Here is a 22,987-nt window from a genome sequence, read left to right on the forward strand (position 1 = left end):
ACAAAGGTAATGGATCTGTTGGTATCTAGGACTTGTCACATTTGCAACTGAAGGCAGGGGAGCCAAGAAGAGATACAAGACCCCTTCCCTGCCTGGACCTGTCTCAGCTTCAGGTTCTGACTCATGAGGGAGCTGATCCCCACAGGCAATGCTGAACCAGGAGCTGTCCAAGGACCAATGGGTAGGGCTGGTGGGCTACCAAAGGAGATACTGCAGGCTTTAAACAGGTAGGAAAACTATCCCTAGGCACACACACTGGCATTACTGAATTTAGGGTGGAACCTGAGCCCAGCTCCTTGACTTTTTTTACTGTTAAATTCCCTATGATGTCTGCCAGTTCTCTGAAGAACTATTTCCTTTGTCACTTACAAAAGTAACAGCTTCACGTGTCACTGGGTGCTTCATTCTCAAAAAGCCACAAAAGAAAGAGAAAAGTGTATGTCTTCAAAGCACTCCACCAATCACCTTTCTTAGACCAAACAATCACAGAAATTTATTCCTCCTGCCTCGAACAGACATGTTGGGATTTGCCCAGCTACCACTGCTGGGTCCAGGCAAGAGCAATCTTCCAGCCTTTCCTCTAAGAAAAGACAAGTCAGGAAGGGCCCAGTGCCATTGGACTGGGGAGAGGACCTTGCAGGGCAAAGAAAGCTGGCTGTGTGAGCAAAGGTAATTCAGCTCCCAACAAGATAAATTAATTCCAGGAACAGCAGAAAACATTCAGCATCTTCCAGGACGAGAGTGTCTCACCACAGGCAAATATGTGCTTTCTGGGAAATCCAGTCAATCGAGTATTATTAGAAACGAGCTGTAAAAGGTCAGCAGAATCAAAGCACATGCATCTGAAACTGCAGGCCAGTCATCTCAAATAAGTGTTTCAGTAGTCCTGCAACAGCCATCAGATTGGGTGTAGACCCACAGTTATGCTACCATAACATTGCTGGGAAGTTGAATGGAACTACATAAACAGAAATACTTGTTTTGTCTTGGAATTTTACATAACGCTTAACAAACCCTGTTCTCTGAACCATGCCATTACGGACACCCTGCTTTTCTAAGCTGCTTTCCATCAACCCATCTCCTTTGTCCTGCCTCTTCTGGCATTTGCGATATCTTTGAACAGACTCCATGTAAAGATATATTTAATCAAATTAAAGACCAAGCCTTTTTTTAGATAGAAGCAAACACTTCCAAGTAGTTCCCCACAGAGGAGATACTTCAGGTTCGTATTTTACTGCTCAAATCTTCCAAGTTAAAAACAATCCCATCAAAGATTAATGCCAGCAATATTTATAGAGAAGTTGATCCTGAATCATTTTGTTGGTTGTTTTCAGAACAAGGGAATATTTGCAGGTCTCTCTGTATTTTATATATCCCATATGAGATCCTGTTGCTAAGCAGAAAGCAAAATCAGTAGAGAAGGCAAGATATACTAGCTCATCTTTGAATTGCTGTAGACATTTCACTTCCTTGCAACTGTTTCTCTATTGATGGTTTTCTCCCGTAAAAATCTGACTTGACTTTGTGACTAGTATTTTATACCGCATTCTACAGTATATCACATAAGACGTTATGCTAGTTGGGTGAAAGGTATCATTTGGATAAAAAATTTAAGACAGCCTTCACTGTTAAGTGACCATCTCTAAAGAATGAATGAAATGGGATAAATTTTAAGGCACCTGTCCCCGTCCCATCCAGCCCAGCATTCCCCCTGCATGGGCACTCACTGGTTGCCAGAGTCTGACTGGGACTGGGACTGCCTCAGGATGTGACCCATCCTCTGTGATGCCACAACCCCCAGAGCCACATCCCCCAGCTGCCAAGCCCCAGACTTTCCTTAGTACTCACTAGAAAGTGTCTCCAGTGTAGTTTATAAACTTGTGTAAACTTGTGGCCATTTCCTCTTTAGTGGCAAAGTTGTGTTTCTTACAAGTGATTCCACTGCTAGAATTGGTGGTTTAACAGAGGCCTAGTGACACCAGGCATTGCTGGCTGCAGCTCCCGGGCCAGCAGGAAGCATTTGGTGAACAACCACTCATGGCTAATTCTGTTTGCTCTCAGGCTGAGAATAATTCAAGCAAAAGCCTGGAAAATGCAGAGGTGGGAATGTAGGAGAGGTGGGAAAAAAACAGAAAAAAAAGCAATAATATCACTATTTGGGAAAGACAAATTGCACCTGAAGAGTTTTACTGATGGCAATAGAAAGAGGCACTATTGCAGTTCATAGCCTGCTTTTTCATAACCCTGAGAGCAGAGGTGATCAAGAAATGGGAATATTTTATCACCTTTATCTGCACAGATATAAAACCTGACATTTTAAAATTCTACATATTTGGGTTTCACCTCTAGTACTATTTTACTTTCAGTAAGGACTTTATTGTCCTCACTAACAAGCTTTTCAATAAATCCCTACAGGACAACCAATAAATTCATAAACTCATGACTTATTTTAAGAACAGTTTGTCAGAGACTGAAACAGTTAATGATTTATGCATTCTAGGATTGCCAAGGGACTTTTGCAGGCTTCTGCAGGACTTTTGCATTATACCTCTGATGGCCCATCAAAGCCCATCCCCGTGCTCTGCCAATCTTGAAAGGCAGGAAAAACCCTTTGGCCAGATGCCTCACAGGAACTCAACAAAGACCCAGGAGATGTTGGAGGCTCGAGGCATGGCCCATGACACTAACCATGGATATAATAACTCATAGCTTCTTTGAGTGTGGGGGCTTCCCTCCTTCACCCCCAATGGATCGAGGCCACCACTTCAACTGACAGACATGGAAGCTGCAACTACCAAGTTTCATCATTGGACCCGTGGGTAGTGACTATAGACATCTGTCCACTCTCAGCTTTTCTTTCCCTTACTCTCCCTTACCCTTATCCTGTCTTTCCTTTCTCTCCCTTATGCATTTTCCCCCCAGGGGTTATCCCTATGATAGATATTATAGATGACAACACCCAAAATGCTAACATACCTGTTAAAATAAAATTGTTGAAATACACCCTAATCAGTGTTTTCAGACACTGATTATTCAAGGGAATTATTGATAAGAACCTGGGTACCCTCCTCCCCTTTTTCTGGGGCGGGTTGTAACACAGCTGTACTGGGTTGATGAAAACATTTCTGAGAATTCAAAGTTACCATTTTGGTTACACATTTATTTTAAAGGCAGTGTTTTTGTAGAAGTCTTTTTAGAAGACTAAATACGTGGATTAATTATTTTAAATGGCTCTTGTACAGTGTTCTTCCTCTTCATCTTTCATTTCAAGTAGGATGAAACAGAGGAGAGACTGGAACGAACTAAGAGCATGAATACATGAGAGGAGAGGAGAAATACATGGGAAAACAGATTAAAGCCCTCTCAGACCTACATAAAAACCTATATTTAAAAAATGTCTTATTTTTTTGAACTTACGTATGAGTACCAAGACATTACAATAAATGATGAATTTAGGTTAAAATTCCAGAAAAGTTTTCTTGTGTGAGGAAAGGGTAGTCTTGCTGGAGAAAACTCAGAGAAGCTACGTTACCAATGCTTCCTACCAAAGCCACTGTTGGGCCCATAATGTACATCCTGCCCTGGGTGTTGGTGTGTAAGTCTTGAGACACACTCTTGGCCAGGAGGTTGCGGCTTTGCAGGACCAGGTGGTAGCCCTGGAAGGGCTGAAACACACACAGAGCTTGGAGCAGGCAGTGTTGGCTGCTCAAGAAGAGCACTACCAGGAGCTGCAATGGATTGCGGAACGCTCTGCCACGGGAAATGGAACCGGGTACTACAATTAGGGTTCGGATGCAGTTGAGGTCTCATGCTGCAATGCCAGTTTATTCAAGGGAAACAAGGGTTTAAAAAAACCGCGGTTTGAGGGGTGGATGCCAAACCGGGGAGGTGCAAAAGATTGACAGCTCAGGGAAAGATGTGATAGGGGGACAGGGGAAAGATGGGTGGAACTCCCGGGTATCTGAGGGAGCTGGCCAATGGTAGCTCTCTCTGCACTGTGATAGCTACAGCTAATCAGTAACCGAGGCGCGGGAAAACAGGGGAGAAGAAGAGATAAACAACTTTCAAAGGGGAAGCTTGAGGGAGAAATGAGGACAATATGGAGGTACAGCAGGATCTATAAATTTTGACAATAAACCAGGGTGTACAAGGGTTCATAAGCACACAACAGTAAACTGGGGAAAAACTGCCAGTCTGCTGGGTGGATTATCTAGTGAGTAAAAAGTCCATTCAGATTCCATTAATGCTTCTCCAGGCAACATATCTCTCCCATTCTGTCTTTTCATCCATCGCAACGCTCAGTGTCCCATATGGCTCATGCACAGCAGCTGGCACAGGGTACAGGTATGGTCTCGCCTTCCTGGGTTCCTGCCCTTGTCAAGGGTTCCTCCGAGGTTCTAGAAGCTGGAAGGAGACTCCATGGATGTGGACCATGGACTCTTTGCTGCATTTGAGCCTGGCCCAGGAGCTGCTGGGTGGGTGGCAGCCCAGCCCCAACTGTATGTGGGGGATCAGCAGAATCTGCTGCATAGGGGGGTGCAGGTCACAGAGACTTACATCCTGGAGGAGTTGCAACAGTTCTTAGACACTTCTTAGCAGAAGCCTGGGGAGTGCTTGGCAGCACGGCTTCTATGAGCCTGGGACACTGGGGCTCTGTTTCCTTAGCAGTGGCTGACAAGGATTTGTTGACTCCTGTGACTCCTGACACAGTTCAGAGGGAGTATCTCCGGCTCCGAAATGTGGAGGACCTTGATGGCCAGGAGGTCTCAGCCCCCGCCCTGTGTCACTGGCTGTGAGGTCTTGACAGTGCGTGCAGACCCTGCAGAGCTGATGTTGTCTCTCGGGCCCGGGTACACAAGTGACAAAGGTGCTGGTTTGCCAGGGCAGACAGGCAGAGTTCATGCCCTGACTGCGGGGTATAACCCTGGTGCCAGGTCGCTGACGAGAGCTATCCAAGAGCAATTCATGAATGGAGTGCCGGGGGATTTGAGGTCCCTGCTCCTGTCGCCGGCCGGAACTGCTGGAGGTACAGGGAGTAGTTCTGCACACCCCCTGAGGACAACAGAGGTTGTGGCTCCTGGACCGGGCAGCGGGAGGCGCTGAGCCGGCAGGGCCGAGGAGATCGCTCTGTCTGAACTGTTCCGCCGCTGACAGGGGCTGGGGCTGCGAGCAGACGTGTGGCCCTCCGCCGCTTCCCCCGATGCTTCCCGGAGCTGCGATTCCCAGCGCTGCAATTGCCGGCTCAAGCCGAGGCGGGGGGCGGTGGGTCAGGGGGCCCTACCAGGCCCTCGATGAGGGGGATCGGCAATGCCCATCCGCTCCTCTGCCTGTCGGGGGCCGGCCGAGACGAGCTCTGCCTGCGCCGGTTTCGGTGTGTGCAGGCTCAGAAACTGCTGCCTTACATAGGAAGGCTGGGGGGTAGCCCCGCACCCCTCCTTCGGGCTTGGGTTGTTTTGACACTGGAGGTATATTGTGAAAAATTCCTTATGTCTGGTTGCGAGAACCACCTCAAAGCTTACTTTCCATGTAAGGAAATGTTTGTTTATGTAGTAGGAGGCACTTAGTGAACAATCCATCTCCTGTCTTGTAGCTACAAGAGACTGTGCTGGGCTCACAATGCCTTGCACAAGACTGGGAAGGGTTGTGCTTATCAGCTGGTGTTCCAGCTCTCACTCCAAGTCCTGCTTTGTGATCCAGGCCGCTTCACTGGCCACTGTTCTGCCCTGTTCCTTCATGGTAGACCTATTTCTCACAGTTGTAGTTTTGTCCTGCATGAGGCCCTATATAAAGACTGAGAGAGAGAAAGTGCGTTCTAACAAAGGAGTTACACTATGTGCTTACACCCAAAAAAATTGCTCCTTGAGTTTCAGTAGTGTTCAGTGATGTTTAAGCTGCCTTTTTGCAGCTGAAAAGGTGGCTGCTAAGACAGAACCCAATGACATCTTCCCCTCCTGCACTTGCCCCTGTGACAGCGAGGACAGCAGGCTGGTAGGCAGGGTATGTTTTAGAAAATTAAAAAGCTCCTTTCCCCACCTACACCAGGGATATTGAAGTCACTGTTAAATGCCCTTAAGCCCCAGGGCTGCAAGTGAGGTTTAACCCACACAGCAAACAAACCCAGGGGCCTGTTGATTAAGAGTTGCAGGACAGAACAAGGCGTTTTTCCCCATCCCAGACAAACACAGGTCTGCTTTATACCTCGGGCTGAACCAGGCAGGTCCCTCCACAAGCTTAATTCACCTGCAAAACAGCAATATTTGGAGGTTTCTACCACTTCCCATCAGGTGAGGCTCTTCTCCAAAGGACCAACCTGTGTCCCAGGCTGTGGTTCTGGGCAGCAGCTCGCTGAGCTACACCTTTGTGTTGGTCTCGTCCCAGTCACCACCACATGCAACAGCATCAGTTTGTGTGTGGGAGCCAGTGCTGGAGCAGCTCTTCCCATCCCAAATTTTAGATCAGGTGGCATTAAGAACACAACAGAGACAGCAGCAGTTCCTGGCTTTGGGCATAAATACTGAGCAGAGCTTTGTCAGCTCCTGGGAGAGTATTTGGTTATTGATTTTAGTTAACCTGTGTTTTGTGAGGAGGATTTGTGCTTTGTTCTGGGAACTTCCCAGGGCCAAGTCCCAGAGTTTCTGACCAGGATCCGTCTAGACCTGGTGCTCCCAGCAGCAGAACTTAAGGCTAAATGTTCTCCAGCATTTTCTGCTTAATGTAACAACCCCAAGATGTCTGACCTCTCTGTCCAAATTCTCCTCTTGACTCTAATTTTGTGCTGTGGTTTTTGCCTCAGGAGCTGACGGATGGAGAGCAAACTGCTGAATGCTTCGACATGCAACTTCCTGGGACCAGCCTTAATTTGTCCAATTTATAACTGCCTTGGTTTTGTGGAGATTCCTCTTCCCGCCAGCCAGCTGACTCAGAAGAAAACAAATCATTGTTCTTCCTGCAGAATTCAGAGTGGCCTCTGGAAATAGGTGTTTTTTTCTGGCGTGTTTTCTTTTTGAAGGATGTACTCAGTGTGATAGTCAGAGCATGTGATTGCTGAGCTGCAGAGTAAAAGTGAGCTGCCACAAACAGAACTCCTGACTCAAATTCTCAATAACTGGGTCTTGCTGTGGAAGCAAAATCTCACATATTTTGTTACCCAAGAGTGACTGTTCATTTGCTCTTTGCTTTGTTCCTCCTTGTTTGTATTTGTGATTAATAGCAGCATTTTTACTTCTCTCTATGTATAGAAAGCTTTCATAAACTTCTAATTCTTCCTACTTATGAACCAGTTTTTGATATAAGAAGATGAAGTTCTGAGTAGATAATCTAATAACAGTTGAAGATATAACCTGCAGAGGGAGAACAGGTTACAGGGCAGAGATAAAAAGTCATTAGTACTGTCCTCACACCTGCCAGAAGTTTTAGTCCAAAGACGTACTTTATCACAAGTAGGGATGTAATTTTTTGGACTTGGAAAACCCTGCTCAGAGAATGAGGACACTTCATGTGTAAAAGGTGCGTGTGGCTCATGATGAGGTGGCAGGCATCCTCATTGCAAGGCCATGCTTTAGTTAGAAACGAAACATATCATCTCGATGAGCTGAAGGAAAAGGTGCAGTGCTAGAGAGAAAATCTTTTCAAAGGTTCCAAGGCAACATGAGAATGAAAAACCAGCTTTTCTATGTTCCACAGTAATACCGTTTTTCCCTCCATTTAACTGATGGCAATATTGAGACTACTCTTGAACTTGTATGCTGTAATTGTTACACCAACAGATAAGGTGATTTGATAAATAGAAAGAACAAGAGATTTTCATACTAGTGGTACTTTATCATTGATTATTTGAAGCTTTTATCAAGTAATGATAATCGACCTTTATTTGCTTGATAAATTCTTAGTCTGAAGTGTTGATTTTATCAAAATTACCTTCTCGGTAAAAGGTATAAAATGAAGGTGGTCTCAATACTGGTAATTGTCAATTTACAAATTATTTGGTGTCAGGACTTGTTCTATTTAACCTCCTCATTAATGATCCAGAAGAAGAAACAAGCAGCATGTAATGAGATTTGATACTTGGGAGGATTAGCACTGGTGAGAACTGCAATTTAATGCAAAACAACAGACACCAGGATCAAGGGTAGAGAACAACAAAAGGCACAAAGCACATGGGTGGAAATCAAAAGAGAAAAAAAAAGAGAAACCTGAAGAACTTGTAGCCAGAGGAAATATTTCTTCAGTAAGAGGAAATCTCAGTAACATGGGAAAAAATTTCAGCAGGTGAGCAGCCAAGTGAAATGTCTTGAGCTGGTGTCAGTTCGCTGCGTTGGCTTACCAGAGGAAAAAATACAGCAGAGAGATGCTAAATACCACCCTGAGGATTTACATCAGCCAGAATCGAGGATTAAAGAGTTCCCGTGAGGCATTCTGCCTGCTCACCTGCCTGTGGCACCTGCAGCATCGGTGTGGTGATGGAGGTGAACTCCCCCAGAAATGGCTGTGGATTACCAGCACCCACTGAAGTCGCAATGTTCGCTCAAATGGGCCTGAACAAATCCCCTCCTGTTCACCAGCCAGTGTAATGCACATCTTTCTCATTTTTCTGCCTACACTTGACAGCAGCATCTTGCATGCTCTGTCAGTTAGCAGCAGGACGTCAGGGTGAGGCGAGGCAGCACCCCTGTCCCCAGGCAAAAAAAGATCAGTCTCAGGATTTAAGAGTTAACATTTTATTGAACTTCAACTGATGGTGAACAGAGGGGCAACAACGGGTTCAATCACAAAATGGGGGTGTGTCACATACAGGGGCTTAACAGATTTTGCATGGAGACAATTGAGGAAGTTATGAAATACTCTCCAAGTAAGAAGGGGGATTCACGGCCCTGTTTTATTCTTCCCAAGTGTCCTCCCTCAGTCAATTTCATATCCTTACCCAAAAGAAGCTGGTCACACCTCTCGCCCATCAGGTAAAGAAATAAATGGTAGCGAACTCAGGGAAAGAACTAGACTTCAACTTACCATAAGTCTATGCAGGAATCAACATTTGTGTCTCTAGAAAGACTGGTTATGACATTATTATTTTAAAACAAACTAACAAAGGGGGAAAGTTTCCACTGTGACACTTTAACCCAATTTCTGTTTAAAACCTGTTGAAACACCATGCCTCAATACTTGTCTATGTGTTTTACACTGTGCCTCCAACACCTGTCTATGTGTTTTACAAAACATTTTCCAGAGTTCTGAGTACTACTTGGGCCACTGAGAATGTGAACCTAAGACTTTAAAGCAGCCCAGTGAGCTACTTCAACTGACAGCTTAGAGCATACCTATGAATAAAAAAAAAGCAAATATTTGGACACAGCTTTTCTCTGTCAAACCCCAGAAAGACTGGAAATCTGTCCTCCTAACCTATATTTTCTTTCAGACAACTGGAAAGGGCTATTGTCTCCCTTTCATCCATGTTTGTTTGTTTGAGCTTTTTTGTATAGCTTGTAGTGAGATTCATGGTTTCATTTGCGTTCAGGACCCAGGGCAGGCTGACACAGGGGGATAGAAAAGGCTTCTCTTCCTTTTGTTGTTGAAAATTGAAATTGAAAACCACTGCACTAACCCCGGGGACCCAAGGGCACCCTGGTTTCAAGGAGGTAACACCAATGTCCCTGTCATGCAACAAGAAGGCATGCACCTTGCCTGCCCTTCCATTTTCAGGAATGCAATGCCTTTGAGCCCACAAATTTAAGGCAAAACTCCCATTGATCCCTGTTACCTGAATGCATGTTTTCTTGCAAGTAAACATTTTCTAGTTTACACAACAGGTTGTTTTGATGCCGGAAAGTACTAACAATATCGCCAAAATTTTGGAAAAAAACTCCAAAATCAGATTGGTAAACATAATCCTTCCCTTTTCAGCTGGCAGCACTTTGAAAAGCCAGACACAGTGAGACACACAGAGGTGGCTCAGTCTTGACCAAATAACGTGTGTTTTTACAGAATAAAGTAAACAATGCTTTACATTAAAATAAACCAAAAAACTGCATGAAATGAAAATTTATGCTATTTAGTAATCACAGTAGTTTATAGTTAAATAGAACTGTTCTTTATTATATTCCTGGCATCCAGGAAAAATATCTTTCATGTAGGCAATGGCTTTTTTTGCAATCCCTTCAAAAAATATTTGTTAGCATTGTAAAAATAGGTACCTACATGTTTAATTTATGATCTTGTCCCAAGACTAGATATGTTTCATTTCTACAAAGTATTAATTTCCCTAATATTATTAAAGCTGAAAAATCATGCAATGGAAATGCTCTCATCTTTCTCAATTGAAGTAAAAATTTTGTAGTAAAAACTGACAGCAAAACTCATCAGTGGTTTTACCCTGAATGTTTGACTAACTGAGAGTAGCAGCTTTGTTTCATTCCCCATCACTCCTGCTCACACCCACACATCCTCTCACACCCACAGGACCAGCACACACTTCCACCCACTGTGAGGCCATGCAGCATTTCCCCAGGGCTTCAGCTAGGTGGGAAGCAGTGTTGTGAATAATTTAACGGCAGTAAATGGACACAAGCAAATACCTTAAGACAACATGTGCAGTGGGGGCTGAAGTTGCACAGGTGAGTTTCTGCCTCTTTAATCCTCCAAATCCTGTTTGGTTTTGTGCAAATTTCTACAGCTTCTACCACTTAAGGCAAAGAGTTTCATTAATGAGAAAGGTCAGAAAACAGCCTTACACTTATCCTGAAGTATTTCAATTTGCTACAGTATTTTTTTAGAATGTAAACAACTTCATGGTAGAGGTACTGGCTTTCCAACATCTACTGAAAAAATTATTTCAATGGACAAACCTAAGTCTTGAAGAAAGAAAAGAACCAGAAAAAAGCAGCTCCAGTTATGATATAAGCACCACCAACAAAAGAAGTTAACATTACTGAAGCTTCTTTAATGCAAAAGTGTAATACTAACATAAATAATCTCAGAGGAACTAATGTTCAACTTTTAATAAACAAGCCACAGTTCACAAATGTGTCCTGACTGAAGCAGACAGCTGGTGCCAGGATACCGCCTGCTGTTTATCAAATTCCTCTATTAATCTCCTAATGTGAGACAGCTTGTTGTGGAGCTACTGACATCTGTTCTTCACTTCAGAGCAGCTGGGGATACACTATAAGAAAAGAAAAAAGAAAATGAGGGCATGCAATCATTTTTTCAGAGTTTAGGATTTGGAACTGTAGAAACATTAAGGTTGAAAAAGACCTCCAGGATCATTGAGTCCAGCCTTTGACTGATTACCACCTTGTCAACCAGACTAGAGCACAGAGTGCCATGTCCAGTTGTTTCTTGAAAATCTCCAGGGATGGTGACTCCACCACCTCCCTGAGCAACCTGTTCCAATGCTGAACCACCCTTTCAGGGAAAGAATTGTTCTGATATCCAAGGTGAACATCCCCCAGTGCAGCTTGAGACCATTTCCTCTTGTCCTCTAACTAGTGGCCAGGAGAAGGAGACAACCCCCACATGTCTACAACCTCCTATTAGGGAGTTGTAGAGAACAAGAAGGTCACCCCCAAGCCTCCTCTTCTCCAGATTAAGAGTCTAGAGGGAAGTCCTGTGAGGAAAGGCTGAAGGAGCTGGGGTTGTTTAGCCCTGAGACACCTTAAAGTAGGGACAAGTGCAAAGCACATAATATATAGCAGAATCTTCATTCTAATTTCTGATTTCACTGGTCCTTTTTCACCAGGAGTACCCACTGAAATCCAAATGAGGGATAAGATGCTCCCTTCAGCAGCTCTATCAAAGGCTTCCTCAAAATGAGATGGTCAAGTCAGTTTTATTTATGTCCCAATTTCCAATTTTCTCCGTGGAAAGTCTTCTCAAAGAGACCTTCTTGAGATTCAGATCAACTTTTACAAATTAATGAACCAGAAGATTAGGACTATAGTTCATACTCTCCCTGCCTATGAGGCAAACAATCAAGATGTTTGTCAATCAACTGAGGCAAAGAAAAGTCAAAGCCCTGATTTATGTATTCCAAAGAGCTGTGATTGCCGTTTTGGCAGCTAAGAGACTTAAAGCTTTAGCCTAGTCTTCTAGTTCCCTCTACCCAAAGACAAATGGCTTAAAAGGAAGCATTGAAATTAGAGTTTGTGCAGTTTGTGTAGGAGAATCTAAACACACGTGTAATCTTTCAGGTTCTGAAGAAGAAGAAGAAATTCACTGCTTTTAAGCACTCAGCTGGTTTCCTAGTTCATGCTGCAATAATCAATTCTATCACTGAACTGTAGGATGTTGTTAACAAGCCAGATCCAAAGTCCTGGCTTTCTGGACACTTACTTGTAGGTGCAGCCAGGAACTCCTTTTCAAAACTTATGGACAAGCTGAATGTAATAATGGAGACAGTTCAGCTAGACCACAGCAACTGCATCACTTATTTGCAGAAAGACTCCTTGGTACAGAGCCTGGCTTGTAGACTTCGTAAATTAAGTGCCCAAGCCCTGGAAGCTGGCTTTTGTGACAGACTATCCAATACAAAAAACATAACATCCTTGCAGAAGCCAATATTAAATTTAATATTGAATTTACACGAAGACTTCATACAGCAGGGGTGAAGTGCCACTCACTGCACCTACAAGTTGCAGAATTCAAATGAAATTTCAGTGAGAGGAAAAAAATAGCTGACAAAGCCCAGAACCTGCAGGAGCAAATAAATATGATTCATCAAAAATTAATCACCTGTGAGATGTTTGAAAGTGTACCTGAAGTATTAAATAATGCATTACATTGGGAGCATCAGATGCAATTGCTTTCGAATGAACAGGATCAAGAGCTAAATAAGTTAAATAGTAAAAGGCAACAGTTAAATAACAAAATAGAATTGCACTTCAGTGAAGAAGCAGATAAAAGTCAAACCTTAAGTGAATATGTAAAGGAAGACACATAAAGAACATCTGGTTGTGGACCGGACGTGAGAGCTTCTCTTCACAAAATGAAAGAGAAAACAACTGTGATAAAGCCTGCATTCTATTACTCCATCTGTATTTCAGATATCCAAACTTAAACTTCACCTTAAATTTCACTCTTCTATGATATGTCCATGGACTTATTTTGTTTTATTGTCTTACTGTCTACTTTTTATCTTATTTGATTTAAAATCACAAACTTGTGCATTAAAATCTCCTCCTGGAAACAATTACTAAAAAAAAAACCACAAACAAACCACAACAACAAAACACACACACACAAAAACCCCAACCCCAAAACCCTGTTTCATTTGGTACATTTAAAATACCTGCATGATGCAGAAGTAGCAAAATCATAGCTAAAAGCCAGATTTAACAGATAAGGTCACAAACGAGAAGTGAAGTTTTGAGATTCGTCTCAGAGGGTATGGACCTTTTTGTCTCTTGCAGTTAAAACTTCGACCAGTACTTAGAAAGATGTATCCCTGACAACCTGATAGATGTGTGGTGTAAGATAAGACCTTGAGAGGCTCAGAATACTGTGGCTGATGCCAACAAAGACTGAAATCATCTGCATGCTAAGTGTGCCGACAGAGAGACTTTAACAGAGGCTTTAAAAATCAACCGTAGAATGTGCAGCCATGCAGGGAGAAGGAAAGAGTGCTTTTCTAGGATTCTGCAGGGTGGATTTTATTCAGTCTTTTGTGCTGTTGTTGTTTGACATCATATACGCTCACACCTGGGGTTTGAAATCTCTCGGTTTTAGATGTTCCACAAGAACCTCTCCCTTTGTGCAGAGAAATAAAAAAGAGAGTGGTAACTTTGCCACCTGTCTCCCTCATCGAGGGAGAGGAGCTCCTGAAGACAATCCTGTACTCCAGAGAACACCTCGCTGTGAATTTTGTCTCGCAGTCGTCCCAAATCTTTCAGCGGTGTCTCTCCATAACTCGGGTGAAGAGTGAGCTGTCCTTAGGTCATCCATAGCTCCGTATGGCTTTCCTGTCAACCGGTCATTTTAATCTTCTGCGCGTTGGTAACTCGGCATCCCTCAAACGCGGCTGGGATGGCGCCGGGAGCGCTGGAAGGGCGGCGGTCCCCGGTGGCAGCCGCTGCGTGCTGCGGAAATTCCGCCCGGGAGCGTCCCCGGCAACCGCGGAATTTCAGCGCGTTGAGCTCGTGTCCGTCCCGTCCCGGGCTCGGCGTTCGGTCCCGCGAGCGGCAGAATTCCAGAGATCCGGCTAGCGGCGGCTTTCCGGGAGTTCCGCCTCGTAATGCGAGCGGAGGTGCATCGACCAGATCGCGCCCCGCCGCCGCAGCGGTGAGTTTCACTGCAGGTGTGTTAGTTACACCAGGCTTTGCATGTTTTAAGTCAGTGCGTCCTAAGATCGCTGTTAGGTTTATCTTTAAGCGGCTTCTATCATAGAACGGTTTGGGTGAGACCTTCAACGATCACCTCTTTCCAACCGCCCTGCCACGGGCAGGGACACCTTCCACTATCCCACGTTGCTCCAACCCTGTCCAAACCGACCTTGGACACTTCAAGTGATGGGGCAGCCACAGCTCTTCTGGATAGCCTGTTCCAGTGCTTCACCACCTTCACAAGGAAGAATTTCTTCCTCATATCCAGTGTAAATTCAATGGCCTTGCTAGTTAGTTAAATGTAATCAGTAGTTTGGCAGGAGGATATGATGCAACGTTTTTGAGTAACACCCACCAAACATCTTAAATCCTCAACCAAACATCTTAAATCCTGAACCAAACATTTATTCTACTGTTTTATTTAATTATGGGACTCCTACAAACCACCCTTATAGCACTAGGATATTTTTTCCTAAGTGAAAAAGCGTGCTTTTGGAAAGTATCTGTTTGCATGCTAATAAACTATTGATACATATTTTAACAGATGAATGTTGCATGTTCAAAATCATTAGCATTCATAGGTAGCACTCTTCTGATTTAGGGGTATGGTTTCTTTGTTTGTTTTTGTGTGGTTTTGGTTTTTTCTTTTGTCTATTTGTTTTGTTTTGTTTTATTTTTTTTCCCCTCTGTGTAATTTAAAGAAGTTTTAAAACTTCAGAATGATGTGGATGTGACAGAGAATATTTTGATTATGTTAGGAGACTAATTTGGTTTTTTTCACTGCAGCTGTTACTTGCTGGGTAGAGTAAGTGAATTGTATTCTGGAGATGAAAAAGTAGATTTTGATGAAGTCTTTCACTTATACCTTTCTTTTTCCCTGCTATTCATTATTATTATTTTAGTAGCTACCAAATAAACTGAATTATGTCTCTGCTAGAGATTTTAGTATTTTTATGATATAGAAAGGGGTAATCTTTGATTCTTCTCAAGTAAAATTATGTATGGCTAATGATGATCTTCATTTTTCCTCAGTTTATAGACTTCAAAAACTGCGTATTGTGCATGAAATGTTATTTCAAAAAGGTGTTTAATGCCTTTTTTTTCCTAGTACTTACTCTGTTATGTTGTTCTCTGTAATGCTCTAATACATATTTTGCATTTCTATAGCTTCCTTAATTTGTTATTATTTGTGATGTCATGTAACTTCTGTGTGGTTTCCTGTGTTTTTTGCTTGGTCGGTTGGTTGCTTTTGTTTGTTTGGTTGGTTTTTTCTAATTTAATGCTTTATTTTGGCTTCCCCCCCTCTGCTGGTCCAGTTAAATTTGCCACTGAGTAAGTTTTAGTATGTAGGTATTTTGATTGTGCTTTTTTTTTTCCAAATAGGTAATCAGAGAGTGTAAAGGAACAGCTTTCTTTAAAGCTGATTGTCATACAAACTAATGTAGCTTACTTAAAGATTTAAAGGGTTTTTTTTATTTACTTTACAAAATGTTTTTTTTTCCTTGCTTTCATTCCGTGTACTCTCCATGCAAGAAATATTAAATATCTTCAGGTTTAAAGAAGTCAAATGACCTCCCTGCTGCCCACAAACGAACTAAATAGTTACCCTTTCCCAGATCTTACCCAGTTTTCATTTTGGGTTCTGTTTTTCCTCTCTAACCAGTGCTTTGCTAAGCTTTTGCTGCCTAGCTTTTAGCTACCTTGACCTGATTCTGACACTTCTTGTGTCATCTCTGAATAAGGTGACTTGCCTTTCTTTCATCACTGTTTTCCCCAGCCAGGGAAAAACAAAAGTCTCTCAAACCTATAATATAATGTCCACAAACAAGCTTTTATTCAGTTTACAGGTTCTCTGGCTCTTCAGGTTCTTCTTATTTCCATATCTTCTTATTGCAGTAGCTAAGAGTAATATTAAATATTTTGATTTTATGTGCCTTGTTGCTGATCTTTTACCCTTTCAGTCATGTCAGTTGTTCTGGGTATGGCTGTTGCAGTAAATACTGAAAGCTAATAATGTACTTATGTTTTTCATGCAGTACATGCAGTTTTTAGCAATCCTTATCTCCTACATTTATTACATATATAAAATACTTTAAGTACATGGCACGCTGTGGGATAATTACTGATGACATACAGTTATTCCAATCTTATAGATGAAGTCAGTCCTCTTTTTAAATTTCTTATTTATTCAATTATAAACTATTTATAGGCTGCAGCTAAAAAAATGAAATTTCATCCTTTATCAGTAGCAATGTCTTTAAAAGCAAGATTTAATCTAAATTACTCTTCCCCTCATTGACAGCATTTGTGTCCTTTTGGCTACTCAACCTCTGTGAGAAAATATATATCATCAGAAAAAGTTCTCAGTCATGAAAAATGTTAATGCTACCTGTATGAAAATCTGGGGGCAAAGTGATATTTTTTTATTTAGAAAGAAACAATTCACTACCAGTATAGTCATTTTTGTAATTAACATTTAAGACTTCATGTAGACAAAGATATTTTAGTATTTACAGTTCTGTATTTTTAATTAAATTTAAACATGTTTCTTTTTTTATATTTCACATTTACTGCCCCTAAACTCTTGCACTTTTGTGTGGAGCAACTAATTATTGCAGTCTTATGTACCTAAAATAATGTGAAAACTGGCATATGTCAGACAATGTGAACACTGATTTTTGACTCCTGAAATAACTTTAAGTTGTCCAGTTTGAAGTTATAATTAAACTAGTTATATAAATATGTATTTTTATAATACATAATAATTTTTCACTTTAGATATAGAAGCTTGTTTTGATTCTTTTATTATTGCTTTTAGTGATCAAGGGCTGATTCTCCTAACTGCAGAGTAGATTTTCTTTTAACTGAAATAGTAGTGGAAATCAGGATACTATGTAGTTTATAGGACTAGACCTCTAATTTTTATTGTATTTGTGATCAGTTGCTTGTCTGTAGTTGAAATGTATATATCTGTGTCTTCGAAGACAAAGTGTGTAAAAGCGAGATTTGTTCCACATTTGTGCATTTGTTTCATGACAGATACAGTTTTGAGATGACAATCCGTGTTAAAAAATGTGCCTTACTGCAGGGACAAACAAAAACTTGCTAGTCATTTTAATTTACATGGAATGATGTTTTTCAAGCATGCTGGAAGTTCATAAAATCAATAATAAAAATAGTGAAAAGTAATAAAGAACACATTATGCTTAAACCAACTTTGTTTATCCAAAGTGCATATCTGTTTCAAGTTCCTCCTGCTACATATCTTGCACAATATGCTATTCTGTGTGACCCTTTTTTTCAAGGAGCAATAGTATGATGACAACTGCATGGCATAATTTTACTTAAGTGAATGTTTAGAACTTTGGGCCCACAACTGAGTAACTGAAGTAAACTCAAGGGACTACTCACTTTTTTTTTCAAAAGAATTAATATTTTTCAGCTTACATGAGGCATAGAATAGAAATCCATCAGACATGGACACTGTGGATGATTTGAAAAGGAAACTCCATCAGGCTGAAAAAGAAAATGTTGAATTACTTACTCAACGCAAGCAAGAAGTAAGGACTTTCTTTATTTGTTTTATTTTATCCTTGGAGTAAATGTAATTGATTTCATTAAAATAATACTCTCAAGGGCTGAATCAAAAGCACAGCCACTAGCTGGAAAATAACTAGGAAATACCACTGTACAGACTTCTCGTACCTGTTCACAGGAATTGTTAGTACCTGTACTGTCACTGTTAATAGTTAAAAGTGTGTGTAAGTAACTTGAGCACTTCACAACAGCAAAATGATGCAGAAGAATCTTGTGGAACCTCAGCTTTCGAATTCTCGATGTAAATAAGAGGTGTTTGGATTGTTTGTTGGAGCATTTTAATCCAGATAATTCCAGGGACACAATTTACAGAGTCACCCCACAGTTCACGGGACAATGGAAACAGGAAAGAGAAAGTCATTGTAGGAGAAGCAGAAATTTCTTAATTTGGATACACATCCCAATAATAAATGGATATGGAACATTAAACTGGGTTTATTGGCTGAATTTAACCAAAAATGGATGAATGAGCACCCACATTATCTGCCCCGTAACAAACTGCTGAGAACAGAATAGTTACCTATAGTAGTAACATTACTCAGCAGCGCAGTTTAAAACAGGATAGCAGCTGCCAGTTTGACATTAGCAGGTGTGCAAAGTGTACCAAGTAGCAGTAAACCTGAAGCTGATTGCAGCTAGTGCTCTACTCAGTGCTCACCTTTTCTTGTATTTGCTAGTGTGAAAGCTGATATTCAAACCAAAGAAAATATTAGTGAAGCATTTTCTTACTGCTACTTCATTTCAATACTAGTTTGCTCTGACAGCAGCAGGGAAAACCTTTGTAACAGGAGTAAATTATTTCCCATGAATGAAGTTCCTGTTAAGAAGTATGTTGCTCCTTTGTAGATGTTCTGAAGAAATGCGTTTCACTTTCCACCTTCTTGTGTTGAAATAGTTTGAATTTCACTTTTCTGGATCCAGTTTTTGGCGACAGTGACTAGACTATCTTTCTTATTCCTTTTTTGAAGCATTTTCCATCCTTCCTTTGTTTAATATCATCGTGTTTGACAACAGAACATTATTGGACTGCAGTTTATGTTTGTACATAGTGAGTTACTAGGTGTCTGATATCCCAGTATCCCAATATGACTATTTTTTAAGTGTTAAATAAAGTTACCAGAAAACTACCTGTGGAATATAATGTTTCTGTTGCTGCATTTTTCCCTCCAAAATCCCAGCAGATGACAGCATTATAACTTTTATTTTCTTAAGGTCATGTATTTTTGGAAAAACAGAGGGGTGTGTTAAAGGTAAATGAAATTAATCTAGGAATTTGATTAGTTTGCATAACCCCCTCAGAAAATATTTAAAATGTACATAAATGTGCAGTTGCAAGACTGTATTTCAAATTCGAATGGAATAAGATGGCAGCTGTGAATACAATCCAAAATATCTTTAAAAAATACTCTGTAGGTGTATTTCTGTAACATGTTGCACTTTGTTGCCAGTTTTCTGGAACAAATTTATTTTCTAGAAGTCCCAGTATGAAAAAGAGATAATTAAATTGCGTTTGGAACTTGAGAGAGGGGAGGCTATTCGTCGAGGTCTGGAGTATGAATTGTCAGTGGCCAGAAAAGAGGCTCAGATGCAAATGTATGCCGCAGAAGAGGAGCTGTGTGTTGCAAAAAGTGAACTTGTGGAACTGCAAGGTAAGTTCCAAAAAAGCAGGCTGTCAGCCTCAAGCTGGTAAAACAAATTTTCTAGTTCCTACTGTTTTTCTTGGATCTCCTATGTCTTCTCCATCTGCATTTGTAAACTCACAAGAGTTTACAAAACTCTTGTTATCTTGTGTGACAGCAACATGATCTGCTAAATATGTCAGCTCTTTTTATCTCTTGTCCCTTACCTTCTGTTATTTCTTCCTTCAGTGCTGTCTGTTTACAAACTTATAATCGCAGTGCCCATCTCCACATCCTATGTCCAGCAACTTTTCCTTTTCCATTTCAGGGGGAAAAGTACTAATAAAAATAATAATAATAACAACAACAACAACAACAATAATAATAATAATAATAATCCAGTTCTGTTCTTTTTTTCAGACTATTTTAATAACCTTTTTTTTCCAGGAGTTCTCATCATGATGCTTTTTTCTTTCATCTTTTCCAATGCTTCTAGCTTTTCGTTCTCATGTCTGGTTTCCACTCATCATCTTTGTTATTTTCTGTTGTGACAATATTATATGGAAAGGAAGGGTTTTACGTAAACATTTTTTCCCTATTAGTTTTGCATTCAGAAACTGAGATTTTCTTAATCTTTCTTAAACAGAGAGATTTCTCATTCTTTCAAGGCAGTGAGGTGCATTTTTAGTTACCTAAGTAAATATAATGTCTGAAGAGTTTGAAGCAGTCCTCTTTGAGATTTTAACCTTCCAAGGACGGAAAGAGTCTCCGAAACTTGCAAGTACTTATAGTGCCAGATACTGAGACAGTTAGAAAGCTGAACTTTCACTCTTTTGGACAACACACAAAAAAAAATCGTCTAAAAAATCTTACAGATTACAAACTAGAAGAAACCATTTTTCTGTACATTTGGAAATTTCCCTGTGATTGCAAGCTGAAGATATGAACATAATTTTCTCATACTTGGGACAGTCAAGTTTACTTCTGTGCATGCTCACTGGCTTTTTTGCCAATTTAGAAGGCAGTAGTAAGTGTGTATTTTAAAATACTTTAAATCTAATTTTGTGATTCACTTTGTGATTTGGAAAACTAATTTGCTGCTGCATCAGGCACAGATGGCGAGTGTCTGTGGTGGGTGTGGGTCCCTAGGGCAACCTGTGCAGAAGGATAAAGGTCTGGGTCTGCGTGGGACTGCTCCTGGTCAGCTCCACAATATCAAAACTCGCTCGCCGCTGTGCACCAAACTACCCACCACAGCGTGCACAGAGACTGTACAAAGGGTGGCAAATTCCAAAGGGAAGACAAAAAAGAAACAACAGGAGAGACAGGCAGAGCAGATGCCTGAGCAATGACTGCCCATGCAGGCACCAAGAGGCAGGACTCAAAAGGGTCTGATACTGATGGAGGAACTACAGCACAGTGACCACAGCGTGCTGGGTTGCTATAAGGTGTGGTGAAGGGACTGGAGAACAAAAAGGGGGTGGGAGAGGTTTTGCAGAGGCAAGGCAGGGTTTCTTGAATGCAATGTGTTTCTCTCAATACTAGAGTCAGTAATTAGAAGTCTGCTAAGTGATAGTAGAGATTACAGTGGTTAAAATTTCTCAAATCTTTTTTTTATTATGACAAGTGCCAAGGAAGCCAACTTATCATTTGTTGATTCTCAGGTTTTTTTTGGTTTGTAACTTATTGTTTCTTTGCCCCTGATCTCTTGGAGCCCTCCTCACCTTGTATGATACTGTGATGTGATCCCAGCTTAGCTCCTTGGACAGAGCACTCATTTGGGCCTTGTCCTCTTTAGGATTTCCTCTGAATTGTTTTTCTGCCAATCTCACTGAGGCTTGACTTTCTGACATCTGACAGTTCTTTCCCATTGCTGTATCCACTAATTCTCTGTGTTATCCTAATATGTCACTTCTGTTTATTTTATCCTTCTCCAGCTAGAAAGAAATTTCAGAAAAACGGGATGAATTTGAAATAAAAATATGTTAGAAAGTGGTGATAATTTAAGTGTTAATGTAGCTAGTTTTACCCAGAAAAATGAAAACATAATACAAAATATTTTCATCCAAAAGCCAGTTTGTGAAATTAAGGAAAGTTCCAGGTAAAACTGCTTATAGGTAAGGAAGCTTTCCTTGGCATTTAAGTTTTCACAGAAGGATATATTCAATATTTCCCTATCTTGGGGCATTTGCTGGGCTGAAGATTTACATTTCCTGTGCAGCAGTAAGTTTCCTTGGAAAACCTAAGCCTTTACTCACTAGCCCAACCTGCCCTAGCTTTTCCTACAGTCTTTTTCATGAGGCAGGTGTCTGTCTTTACAGTCACTTAAAAGGAGCTCAAAATTAATTGATACAGACTAATATCTATATCAAATAGTCATTTGGAAATAAACTGGTGAAATGTTGCAGAAATCTGAAATTAAGTTCTCCGAGGTATAGAGGCCTCACCTGGAAGAACTAACTCAAGTTTTTACACTTTTCCAGGAGGAGAAGGATTTCAATTTGTAAAAATCACCAAAACAACCCTATGTCCTTGTGTGAAAGATGCTATTAGAAACACAAAATTTGATTGTTTCTTTATAGTGAAGGTCATGCTCTCCAGTGCTGGAAGTGTTAATGTTCCAGTATTCCACAGGATATCAAAGTACACAAAAGAACTGATGATCATTATCCATTTTTTTCTGAACATGCTTTGCAATGCTACTTATCTTTTATTCTTTTTCTGTAAACAATAGTACTCAGCGGCAAAAATCAGCAGAAAGTGGCAGAGGCTGAGAAATCATTTTATAAGGCTCAGCAGAAATGGGAAGAAGAACACCAAAAATGTGCAAAGGAGAAGGACGATATTCGTAGAGTTTACCACCATGAAATTCTATTCCTTGTCAAAGAAAAAAGTGAAGCAGAAAGGACTACTCAGGTATGATGTGTTCATAGCTGGAAAGTTGCATGAGAGAGTGGCTGGAACCTTTTTGGTGCAAAGCATGGGGTCTTTCTGGTTTAGCGAAAAAAAAAAATCCCCCAAATAGCTGAATACTGCAGAATAGTTCTGAAGAACACTAAGGTTACACTTAGTGTGCTATAGTATTTCGTGCTTTGCTGAAATGTGTTGTGGCTCTTTGTCATGGTAAACACTTAAACAAAGTTATTAGGGCACAGTGGTAGTGTTAATGAAAAACACAGGGTGCACTCCAAAGGAAAATATGATTCACTAAGTGTCAGCCCCTAACCTGCTTTCCATAGTAAAACCATCCAATTTTCCACTTTGCTTTTACTCCCTTGCCCATCACTCTACTTACAGTTATCTACAGTTATAAAATTCCAGGAAATGAAAAATACGTACAGAAATGTTAAACTGGACTTGACTGTATTAGTTGTTGCTTAAAAGCTTAATTCATTTAAGCTTGGCAGATAAACATCAGAAATATCTGGGTTTATAAATTACTACTTTGAATGTATTCCACTC

General features: G+C 40.9%; 1 protein-coding gene across 6 annotated transcripts in view; it reads left to right on the top strand.

The window, feature by feature from the left end:
• Window positions 1–14,140: 14,140 nt before the first annotated feature.
• LOC116780968 (coiled-coil domain-containing protein 171-like) overlaps window positions 14,141–22,987 on the top strand; it is a 45,831-nt gene continuing 36,984 nt past the window's right edge. For 5 of the 6 annotated variants that reach the window (XM_032676401.1, XM_032676404.1, XM_032676405.1 and 2 more), the window contains exons 1-5: window positions 14,141–14,268; window positions 17,615–17,619; window positions 17,748–17,869; window positions 19,381–19,555; window positions 22,260–22,441. In XM_032676401.1, the coding sequence (XP_032532292.1) occupies window positions 17,786–17,869; window positions 19,381–19,555; window positions 22,260–22,441 (441 nt within the window). In that variant the 5' untranslated portion in view covers window positions 14,141–14,268; window positions 17,615–17,619; window positions 17,748–17,785. Of the gene's footprint in view, window positions 14,269–17,614; window positions 17,620–17,747; window positions 17,870–19,354; window positions 19,556–22,259; window positions 22,442–22,987 lie in introns of those variants that run through there. The other variant, XM_032676406.1, reaches the window with a different exon arrangement.

This window comes from Chiroxiphia lanceolata, chromosome Z, assembly GCF_009829145.1.
Source record: "Chiroxiphia lanceolata isolate bChiLan1 chromosome Z, bChiLan1.pri, whole genome shotgun sequence".
Taxonomy (NCBI): domain Eukaryota; kingdom Metazoa; phylum Chordata; class Aves; order Passeriformes; family Pipridae; genus Chiroxiphia; species Chiroxiphia lanceolata.